Raw genomic sequence first — 12793 nt, 5'->3', positions numbered from 1 at the left:
TTTCCAGCACATCCACCCTCCTGCGCACAACTCTATCCATAGCCTATGCCTCGCAACCATACGACATTGTTGGAACCACTATTCCTTCAAACATACCCATTTTTGCTTTCAGAGATAATGTTCTCGAGTTCCACACATTCTTCAAGGCTCCCAGGATTTTCGCCCCCTCCCCCACCCTATGATTTACTTCCGCTCCCATGGTTCCATCCGCTGCCAAATCCACTCCCAGATATCTAAAACACTTTACTTCCTCCAGTTTTTCTCCATTCAAACTACATATATATAATGGAGACTGGTGTCCAGTTGGAGGGTGAACCTAGGGTGAGTACCTAACATAACTGCCAACCAAGTAGTTAATGACGGGTTAGAAGCATGTATATCACCATTAATGAGAGAGTTATCAGGTTTGTAAACCCAAGAGGTATAAAGTATCTCTTGTGGCTTATGGAGTGAATCTAACTTGTAGTGACAAAAGATCAGTTGCTGTATAACTATTATAAACTATCATTTACTCTCTAGATGTCAAAAAATAATTTCATCATGTTACCTTTGGAGGATTGAATGGGTAAGTCTCTGGTACTTTTATTTCAAGCTGAAACGTTGCCCCCTCATATGGTGTGTCTGGGGGCCCAGCTATTTCTCCTCTCAGCTCTCGATAGTCATCTCCAATAAGTTCTACGTTGATGGCACATTTTTGAGCCTGAAAAATATTTTACACACAATAATACTTGGCTTATCCATAGTACACAAGTCACATTCTAAAACTACTGTCGGGTGGACTTTGCTACAGCTTTTACTGTATCTTAGCTATAACATGCTCATTATGAAGATCCAACCATAATATCTGAATCTAGTACCTATTATTAAAGTTTTATGTTCAGATTTACCTTAGATGCAAGAGGAACAGCTGATTTTGGTTTCCACTGAGGAAAGAAATGCAGTATTGCAAACCTTTCTGCCATAGCATGAAATTAGTTTGGATTTTGATTAAAAAACAGGCCACTAAGATGAATTTTCATTAAAAACTTAAAACATCATTGCCATTCCCTAAAGTGTTAATTTCAACAATTATACATTCTATATACTAAAAAATACACCATAGTACATTCTGTGAGGGATTACACTGAGATAGGAGGGTATCCTCCCAAGCACGTTATTTCCCGTAAGTGTTCTTTTTCATCTTATCTAAATGCTTTATGTGCAAATCTAGATTAGATTAAAAGTGAAATGAGGAGTGAATAAACATTTATTCACCTTTCCATAAATGTATGCCTTCTACAGTTAAAAAAAAATTAAGGATAAAAAACTTATTTTTAGACTCCTGTTGTCAAATCGAAACATGAGGATTACCTCTTGTTTTACCATTTACAGTGAGCAATAAAGTATACTACACAGTTAATTTTGTGCTTGAATAGACATTGCACACAATATTAAGTATAAAGTTTACTTTTCTATTTTTTTTATTTTGCTTTGTCGCTGTCTACCGCGTTAGCGAGGTAGCGCAAGGAAACAGATGAAAGAATGGCCCAACCCACCCACATACACATATATATACATACAGGTCCACACATGCACATATACATACCTATACATCTCAACGTATACATATATATACACACAGACATATACAAATATACACATGTACATAATTCATAGTCTGCCTTTATTCATTCCCATCGCCACCCCGCCACACATGAAATAACAACCCCCTCCCCCCTCATGTGCGCGAGGTAGCGCTAGGAAAAAGACAACAAAGGCCCCATTCGTTCACACTCAGTCTCTAGCTGTCATGTAATAATGCACCGAAACCACACCTCCCTTTCCACATCCAGGCCCCACAGAACTTTCCATGGTTTACCCTAGTATAAAATATAAAGTTCTAACAAAAATATATACATAAAAGGTTCACTACCTTATTTCAACAGCTTGTGACACTTGCCTATGACTGAACACCTTCAATATAGTACAACAAAAATCATGACACTCAGGAAAAGTGGTTTGGTGAAGAGAGAAGAGGTGGTGAAATATTTGCAGATGAAATCCAGCACGGCAGCAGAAGTGAATGGTATTGCAGTTGAATTTATCAAGAAAGAGAATGCCTGTGTTGCTGATTAGTTGGTAAGGACATTAAATGTATGTATGGATCATGGCGAAGAGCCTGAGGATTGGTGGAATGCATGTACAGAGGCAAAGTGGATAAAGGTGAGTGTTCAAACTACATAGGCATAAGTTTGTTGAATATTCCTGGAAAATTGTATGGGAGGGTATTGAATGAGAGATAGAAGGCATATACAGAACATCAGATTGGGGAGGAGCAGGAGTCTACTTTGAAGAATGTGTATGAAAAATTCTTAGAAAAACAGATGGATCTGTACGTGGAATTTATGGATCTGTAGAAGGCATATGGTAGGGTTGACAGAGATGCTTTGTGGAAGGTCTTAAGAATATTTAGAGGGAGGTAAGCTGCTAGAAGCAGTGAAAAGTTTAAAGGAGAGTGACTGGTTCTCAGTGAAGGCTGGTCTGCGGCAAGACATCAATAAAGAGTTGGCCAAATCATGCAACAACTGGGAGTGTTTATGCCATCAAATGCAAGGCATGAAAATATATTTATGTGGGCGGACCAGACTGACAAAACTGTAACGGAGAGTTGTTATTGGCACCGACATTCAGTATGCAAAGATGACCACAAAAATGTGATCGCTGAACACTGTCATGAAAATGACCACTCCATAAATCTTGAAAATCCTGTCATTCTATACTCCTCTGCTAATTATGCCACAAGTAATGCCATTGAATCTGTCTTAATTGCTAAAACTAAGAACTTTAATTTCTCCCCAAGCAATTTTAAAGCTCATGTTAGCATTAACCAATTCATTATGAGAGAACTGACAAACATGAAAACATACACAAAAAAAAGGTGTTCAAGACACACCCACCTACCCAGGTCAACCCCCATCACATGCCCCCCCCTTAATCACTCTCCCTTACAACAGTTATGACCAGACAAAGGAGACAGAGCTTGGCCTATAAAGACTGGTGTTGGAAGGCAGGAATCAGGTGTGATGCATGTGAAGCATCTGGGGTGAACCATGGAAAGTTTTGTGGGGCTTAGATGTGGAAAGAGAGCTGTGATTTCAGTGCATTACACCTGAGAGCTAGAGACTGAGTGGGAACGAACGTGGCCTTTGTTGTCTTTTCCTAGCGCTACCTCACGAGCACGGGGAGAGGGGGATGTAATTTCATGTGTGGTGGGGTGGCAACGGAAATGAAGGCAGCAAGTATGAATATGTACATGTGTATATATGTATATGTCTGTGTATGTATATGTATTCATATGTTGAAATGTATATATATATATATATATATATATATATATATATATATATATATATATATATATATATATATATATTGTCGCTGTCTCCCGCGTTTGCGAGGTAGCACAAGGAAACAGACGAAAGAAATGGCCCAACCCACCCCCATACACATGTATATACATACGTCCACACACGCAAATATACATACCTACACAGCTTTCCATGGTTTACCCCAGACGCTTCACATGCCCTGATTCAATCCACTGACAGCACGTCAACCCCGGTATACCACATCGATCCAATTCACTCTATTCCTTGCACGCCTTTCACCCTCCTGCATGTTCAGGCCCCGATCACACAAAATCTTTTTCACTCCATCTTTCCACCTCCAATTTGGTCTCCCACTTCTCCTCGTTCCCTCCACCTCCGACACATATATCCTCTTGGTCAATCTTTCCTCACTCATTCTCTCCATGTGCCCAAACCATTTCAAAACACCCTCTTCTGCTCTCTCAACCACGCTCTTTTTATTTCCACACATCTCTCTTACCCTTACGCTACTTACTCGATCAAACCACCTCACACCACACATTGTCCTCAAACATCTCATTTCCAGCACATCCATCCTCCTGCGCACAACTCTATCCACAGCCCACGCCTCGCAACCATACAACATTGTTGGAACCATTATTCCTTCAAACATACCCATTTTTGCTTTCCGAGATAATGTTCTCGACTTCCACACATTCTTCAAGGCTCCCAGAATTTTCGCCCCCTCCCCCACCCTATGATCCACTTCCGCTTCCATGGTTCCATCCGCTGCCAGATCCACTCCCAGATATCTAAAACACTTTACTTCCTCCAGTTTTTCTCCATTCAAACTTACCTCCCAATTGACTTGACCCTCAACCCTACTGTACCTAATTACCTTGCTCTTATTCACATTTACTCTTAACTTTCTTCTTTCACACACTTTACCAAACTCAGTCACCAGCTTCTGCAGTTTCTCACATGAATCAGCCACCAGCGCTGTATCATCAGTGAACAACAACTGACTCACTTCCCAAGCTCTCTCATCCCCAACAGACTTTATACTTGCCCCTCTTTCCAAAACTCTTGCATTCACCTCCCTAACAACCCCATCCATAAACAAATTAAACAACCATGGAGACATCACGCACCCCTGCCACAAACCTACATTCACTGAGAACCAATCACTTTCCTCTCTTCCTACATGTACACATGCCTTACATCCTCGATAAAAACTTTTCACTGCTTCTAACAACTTGCCTTGTGGGGTGGTTTGATCGAGTAAGTAATGTAAGGGTAAGAGAGATGTGTGGAAATAAAAAGAGCGTGGTTGAGAGAGCAGAGGAGGGTGTTTTGAAATGGTTTGGGCACATGGAGAGAATGAGTGAGGAAAGATTGACCAAGAGGATATATGTGTCGGAGGTGGAGGGAACGAGGAGAAGTGGGAGACCAAATTGGAGGTGGAAAGATGGAGTGAAAAAGATTTTGTGTGATCGGGGCCTGAACATGCAGGAGGGTGAAAGGCGGGCAAGGAATAGAGTGAATTGGATCGATGTGGTATACCGGGGTTGACGTGCTGTCAGTGGATTGAATCAGGGCATGTGAAGCGTCTGGGGTAAACCATGAAAAGTTGTGTGTAGCCTGGATGTGGAAAGGGAGCTATGGTTTCGGGCATTAGTGCGTTACAGCTGGAGACTGAGTGTGAACGAATGGGGCCTTTGTTGTCTTTTCCTGGTGCTACCTCGCACACATGAGGGGGGAGGGGAATGGTATTCCATGTGTGGCGAGGTGGCGATGGGAATGAATAGGGGCAGACAGTGTGAATTGTGTGCATGGGTATATATGTATGTGTCTGTGTGTGTATATATATGTGTGCATTGAGATGTATAGGTATGTATATTTGCGTATGTGGGCGTGTGTGTGTGTACATTGTGTATGGGGTTGGGTTGTTCCATTTCTTTCGTCTGTTTCCTTGCGCTACCTCGCAAACGCATGAGACAGCGACAAAGCAAAATAAAAAAAAAATAATATGTCTTCTTTCTTTCTTTCATAGTATTCGCCATTTCCCACGATAGCGAGGTAGCGTTAAGAACAGAGGACTGGGCCTTTGAGGGAATATCCTCACCTAGCCTCCTCCTCTGTTCCTTCTTTTGGAAAATAAAAAAAAGAGAGGGGAGGATTTCCAGCCCCCCACTCCCTTTCCTTTTAGTCGCCTTCTACGACACGCAGCGAATACGTGAGAAGTATTCTTTCTCCCCTATCCCCAGGGATAATATATATATATATATATATATATATATATATATATATATATATATATATATATATATATATATACAAATCCCTGGGGATAGGGGAGAAAGAATACTTCCCACGCATTCCTCACGTGTCGTAAAAGGCGACTAAAGGGGACGGGAGCAGGGGGCTAGAAACACTCCCCTCCTTGTACTTTAACTTTCTAAAAGGGGAAACAGAAGAAGGAGTCATGTGGGGAGTGCTCATCCTCCTCGAAGGCTCTGATTGGGGTGTCTAAATGTCTAAATGAAAACAAGATGAGAAAAAAGGAGAGATAGGTAGTATGTTTGAGGAAAGGAACCTGCATGTTTTTGCTCTGAGTGAAACGAAGCTCAAGGGTAAAGGGGAAGAGTGGTTTGGGAATGTCTTGGGAGTAAAGTCAGGGGTTAGTGAGAGGACAAGAGCAAGGGAAGGAGTAGCAGTACTCCTAAAACAGGAGTGGTGGGAGTATGTGATAGAGTGTAAGAAAGTAAACTCTAGATTGATATGGGTAAAACTGAAAGTTGATGGAGAGAGATGGGTAATTATTGGTGCATATGCACCTGGGCATGAGAAGAAAGATCATGAGAGGCAAGTGTTTTGGGAGCAGCTGAATGAATGTGTTAGTGGTTTTGATGCACAAGACCAGGTTATAGTGATGGGTGATTTGAATGCAAAGGTGAGTAATGTGGCAGTTAAGGGAATAATTGGTATACATGGGGTGTTAGGTGTTGTAAATGGAAATGGTGAAGAGCTTGTACATTTATGTGCTGAAAAAAAGACTAGTGATTGGGAATACCTGGTTTAAAAAGAGAGATATACATAAGTGTACATATGTAAGTAGGAGAGATGGCCAGAGAGCGTTATTGGATTACGTGTTAATTGATAGGCGTGCAAATGATAGACTTTTGGATGTTAATGTGCTGAGAGGTTCAACTGGAGGGATGTCTGATCATTATCTTGTGGAGGCAAAGGTGAAGATTTGTAGAGGTTTTCAGAAGAGAGAATGTTGGGGTGAAGAGAGTGGTGAGAGTAAGTGAGCTTGGGAAGGAGACTTGTCGGAGGAAGTAACAAGAGAGACAGAGTATAGAATGGAAAAAGGTGAGAACAAAGGAGGTAAGGGGAGTGGGGGAGGAATGGGATACATTTAGGGAAGCAGTGATGGCTTGCACAAAAGATGCTTGTGGCATGAGAAGAGTGGGAGGTGGGCAGATTAGAAAGGGTAGTGAGTGGTGGGATGTGGAAGTAAGATTATTAGTGAAAGAGAAGAGAGAGGCATTTGGACGATTTTTGTGAGGAAAAAATGCAAATGAGTGGGAGATGTATAAAAGAAAGAGACAGGAGGTCAAGAGAAAGGTGCAAGAGGTGAAAAAGAGGGCAAATGAGAGTTGGGGTGAAAGAGTATCATTAAATTTTAGGGAGAATAAAAAGAGGTTTTGGAAGGAGGTACATAAAGTGCGTAAGACAAGGGAACAAATGGCAACTTCAGTGAAGGGGGCTAATGGGGAGGTGATAACAAGTAGTGGTGATGTGAGGAGGTGGAGTGAGTATTTTGAAGTTTTGTTGAATGTGTTTGATGATAGAGTGGCAGATATAAGGTGTTTTGGTCCAGGTGGTGTGCAAAGTAAGAGGATTAGGGAAAATGATTTGGTAAACTGGGAAGAGGTAGTAAAAGCTTTGCGGAAGATGAAAGCCGGCAAGGCAGCGGGTTTGGATGGTATTCCACTGGAATTTATAAAAAAAAAGGGGTGACTGTGTTGGTGACTGGTTGGTAAGGTTATTTAATGTATGTATGACTCATGGTGAGGTGCCTGAGGATTGGCGGAATGCTTGCATAGTGCCATTGTACAAAGGCAAAGGGGACAAAGTTGAGTGCTCAAATTACAGAGGTGTAAGTTTGTTGAGTATTCCTGGTAAATTATATGGGAGGGTATTGATTGAGAGGGTGAAGGCATGTACAGAGCATCAGATTGGGGAAGAGCAGTGTGGTTTCAGAAGTGATAGAGGGCGTGTGGATCAGGTGTTTGCTTTGAGGAATGTATGTGAGAAATACTTAGAAAAGCAAATGGATTTGTATGTAGCATTTATGGATCTGGAGAAGGCATATGGTAAGAGTAGATAGAGGTGCTCTGTGGAAGGTATTAAGAATATATGGTGTGGGAGGCAAGTTGTTAAAAGCAGTGAAAAGTTTCTATCGAGGATGTAAGGCATGTGTACGTGTAGGAAGAGAGGAAAGTGATTGGTTCTCAGTGAATGTAGGTTTATGGCAGGGGTGTGTGATGTCTCCATGGTTCTTTAATTTGTTTATGGATGGGGTTGTTAGGGAGGTGAATGCAAGAGTTTTGGAAAGAGGGGCAAGTATGAAGTCTGTTGGGGATGAGAGAGCTTAGGAAGTGAGTCAGTTGTTCGCTGATGATACAGCGTTGGTGGCTGATTCATGTGAGAAACTGCAAAAGCTGGTGACTGAGTTTGGTAAAGTGTGTGAAAGAAGAAAGTTGAGAGTAAATGTGAATAAGAGCAAGGTTATTAGGTACAGTAGGGTTGAGGGTCAAGTCAATTGGGAGGTAAGTTTGAATGGAGAAAAACTGGAGGAAGTGAAGTGTTTTAGATATCTGGGAGTGGATTTGGCAGCGGATGGAACCATGGAAGCGGAAGTGAATCATAGGGTGGGGGAGGGGCCAAAAATTCTGGGAGCCTTGAAGAATGTTTGGAAGTCGAGAACATTATCTCGGAAAGCAAAAATGGGTATGTTTGAAGGAATAGTGGTTCCAACAATGTTGTATGGTTGCAAGGCGTGGGCTATGGATAGAGTTGTGTGCAGGAGGGTGGATGTGCTGGAAATGAGATGTTTGAGGACAATATGTGGTGTGAGGTGGTTTGATCGAGTAAGTAATAAAAGGGTAAGAGAGATGTATGGTAATAAAAAGAGTGGTTGAGAGAGCAGAAGAGGGTGTTTTGAAATGGTTTGGTCACATGGAGAGAATGAGTGAGGAAAGATTGACCAAGAGGATATATGTGTCGGAGATGGAGGGGACAAGGAGAAGTGGGAGACCAAATTGGAGGTGGAAAGATGGAGTGAAAAAGATTTTGAGTGATCGGAGCCTGAACATGCAGGAGGGTGAAAGGCGTGCAAGGAATAGAGTGAATTGGAACTATGTAGTATACCGGGGTTGACGTGCTGTCAATGGATTGAACTAGGGCATGTGAAGCGTCTGGGGTAAACCATGGAAAGTTTTGTTGGGCCTGGATGTGGAAAGGGAGCTGTGGTTTCGGTGCATTATTACATGAGAGCTAGAGACTGAGTGTGGACGAATAGGGCCTTTGTTGTCTTTTCCTAGCATTACCTCGCACACATGAAGGGGGTGGGGGTTGTTATTTCATGTGTGGCGAGGTGGCGATGGCAATGAATAAAGGCAGACAGTATGAATTATTTACATGTGTATATATGTATCTGTCTGTGTGTGTATATATATATATGTATACGTTGAGATGCATAGGTATGTATATTTGCGTGTGTAGACATGTATGTATATACATGTGTATGTGGGAGGGTTGGGCCATTCTTTCGTCTGTTTCCTTGTGCTACCTCGCTAACGCGGGAGACAGCGACAAAGAAAAAAAAATTAAAATAAAAAAATACATACATATTATCATTTATTATCATACTTTGTCGCTGTCTCCCACATTAACAAGGTAGCACAAGGAAACAGATGAAGGAATGGCCCAACCCACCCACATACACATGTATATACATACACGTCCACACACACATATATATACCTCTACATCTCAACGTATACATATATATACACACACAGACACATACATATATACATATGTACATAATTCCAACTTTCTGCCCTTATTCATTCCTATCGCCAACCCACCACACATGAAATAAAAACCCCCTACCCCCGCATGCGCATAAGGTAGCGCTAGGAAAAGGCAACAAAGGCCACATTCGTTCACTCTCAGTCTCTAGCTGTCATATATAATGCACCGAAACCACAGCTCCCTTTCCACATCCAGGACCCACAGAACTTTCCATGGTTTACCCCAGACACTTCACATGCCCTGGTTGAATCTACTGACAGCACGTCGACCCCGGTAAACTACATCATTCCAATTCACTCTATTCCTTGCACGCCCTTCATCCTCCTGCAAGTTCAGGCCCCGATCACTCAAAATCTTTTTCACTCCACCTTTCCTCCTCCAATTAGGTCTCCCACCTCTCCTCGTTCCCTCCACCTCTTTGTTAATCTTTCTTCACTCATTCTCTCCATGTGACCAAACCATTTCAAAACACCCTCTTCTGCTCTCTTAACCACACTCTTTTTATTACCACACATCTCTCTTACCCTTTTATTACTTACTCGGTCAAACCACCTCACACCACATACTGTCCTCAAACATCTCATTTCCAGCACATCCACCCTCCTCTACACAACTCCATCTACAGCCCATTCCTCACAACCATATAACATTGCTGGAACTACTATTCCTTCAAACATACCCATTTTTGCTTTCCAAGATAATGTTCTCGACTTCCACGCATTTTTCAACGCTCCCAGAACTTTCGCCCCCTCCCCCACCTTATGATTCACTTCTGCTTCCATGGTTCCATCCATCTACAGCCCATTCCTCACAACCATGTAACATTGCTGGAACTACTATTCCTTCAAACATACCCATTTTTGCTTTCCAAGATAATGTTCTCGACTTCCACGCATTTTTCAACGCTCCCAGAACTTTCGCCCCCTCCCCCATCCTATGATTCACTTCTGCTTCCATGGTTCCATCCGCTGCCAAATCCACTCCCAGATATCTAAAACACTTCACTTACTCCAGTTTTTCTCCATTCAAACTTACCTCCCAATTGACTTGTCTCTTAACCCTACTGTACCTAATAACCATACTCTTATTCACATTTACTCTAAGCTTTCTTCTTTCACCCACTTTACCAAACTTAGTCACCAGCTTCTACAGTTTCCCACTCGAATCAGCCACCAGCGCTGTATCATCAGCGAACAACAACTGACTCACTTCCCAAGCTCTCTCATCCACAACAGATGGCATACTTGCCCCTTTTTCCAAAACTCTTGCATCTACCTCCTTAACAACCCTATCCATAAAAAAAATCAAACAACCATGGAGACCTCACGCACTCCTGCTGCAAACCAACATTCACTGAGAACCAATCACTTTCCTCTCTTCCTACACGTACACATGCCTTACATCCTCGATAAAAACTTTTCACTGCTTCTAACAAATTGCCTCCCACCCCATATATTCTTAATACCTTCCATAGAGCAACTCTATCATACGCCTTCTCCAGATCCATAAATACTACATACAAATCCATTTGCTTTTATAAGTATTTCTCACATACATTCTTCAAAGCAAACACCTGATCCACACATCCTCTACCACTTCTGAAACCACACTGCTCTTCCCCAATCTGATGCTCTGTACATGCCTTCACCCTCTCAATCAATACCCTCCCATATAATTTACCAGGAATACTCAACAGACTTATACCTCTATAATTTGAGCACTCACTTTTATCCCCTTTGCCTTTGTACAACGGCACTATGGAAGCATTCTCCCAATCCTCAGGCACCTCACCATGGGTCATACATACATTAAATAACCTTACCAACCAGTCAACAATACAGTCACCCCCTTTTTAATAAATTCCACTGCAATACCATCCAAACCCACTGCCTTGCCGGTCTCATTTTCAGCAGAGCTTTTACTACCTCTTCTCTGTTTACCAAATCATTCTCCCGAACCCTCTCACTTTGCACACCACCTCGTCCAAAACACCACATATCTGCCACTCTATAGTCAAACACATTCAACAAACCTTCAAAATACTCACTCCATCTCCTTCTCACATCACCACTGCTTGTTATCACCTCCCCAATAGCCCCCTTCACTGATGTTCCCATTTGTTCCTTTGTCTTACCCACTTTATTTACCTCCTTCCAAAACATCTTTTTATTCTCCCTAAAATCTAATGATGCTCTCTCATCCCAACTCTCATTTGCCCTTTTTTCACCTCTTGCACCTTTCTCTTGACCTCCTGCTTCTTTCTTTTATACATGTCCCAGTCATTTGCATTATTTCCCTGAAAGAATCCTCCAAAAATAAGTATTTATTTATTTATTTTGCTTTGTCGCTGTCTCCCGCGTTAGCGAGGTAGCGCAAGGAAACAGACAAAAGAATGACCCAACCCACCCACATACACATGTATATATATACACGTCCACACACCCAAATATACACACCTATACATCTCAATGTATACATATATATACACAAACAGACATATACATATATACACATGTACATAATTCATACTGTCTGCCTTTATTTATTCCCATCGCCACCTCAGCACACATGGAATAACAACCCCCTCCCCCCTCATGTGTGCAAGGGAGCGCTAGGGTAAGACAACAAAGGCCCCATTCGTTCACACTCAGTCTCTAACTGTCATGTAATAATGCACCAAAACCACAGCTCCCTTTCCACATCCAGGCCCCACACAACTTTCCATGGTTTACCCCAGATGCTTCACATGCCCTGGTTCAATCCATTGACAGCATGTTGACCCTGGTATACCACATCATTCCGATTCACTCTATTCCTTGCCTTTCACCCTCCCGCATGTTCAGGCCCCGATCACACAAAATCTTTTTCACTCCATCTTTCCACCTCCAATTTGGTCTCTCACTTCTCCTCGTTCCCTCCACCTCTGACAAATATATCCTCTTGGTCAATCTTTCCTCACTCATTCTCTCCATGTGATCAAACCATTTCAAAACACCCTCTTCTGCTCTCTCAACCACACTCTTTTTATTTCCACACATCTCTCTTACATTACTTGATTGATCAAACCACCTCACACCACATATTATCCTCAAATATCTCATTTCCAGTACATCCACCCTCCTGCGCACAACTTTATCCATAGCCCACGCCTCGCAACCATACAACATTGTTGGAACCACTATTCCTTCAAACAACCCATTTTTGCTTTCCGAGATAATGTTCTCGACTTCCAAACATTCTTCAAGACTCCCAGAATTTTCGCCCCCTCCCCCACCCTATGATTCACTTCCGCTTCCATGGTTCCATCCACTGCCAGATCCACTCCCAGATATCTAAAA

At 42.2% G+C, this 12793-nt stretch overlaps 1 protein-coding gene across 1 annotated transcript in view; it reads right to left on the bottom strand.

Annotated features, from left to right (window-relative positions):
• The window catches only part of Ubc4 (ubiquitin conjugating enzyme 4), a 156345-nt gene that overhangs the window by 126015 nt on the left and 17537 nt on the right, over nucleotides 1-12793 (bottom strand). Inside the window, 1 exon segment of the mRNA XM_071669711.1 lies at nucleotides 548-700. Coding sequence (XP_071525812.1) covers nucleotides 548-700 — 153 coding nt within the window.

Source organism: Panulirus ornatus, chromosome 14 (assembly GCF_036320965.1).
Source record: "Panulirus ornatus isolate Po-2019 chromosome 14, ASM3632096v1, whole genome shotgun sequence".
NCBI lineage: Eukaryota > Metazoa > Arthropoda > Malacostraca > Decapoda > Palinuridae > Panulirus > Panulirus ornatus.
Note: the sequence above shows the minus strand (reverse complement) of the source record. Positions and strands in the feature narration are given on the sequence as shown.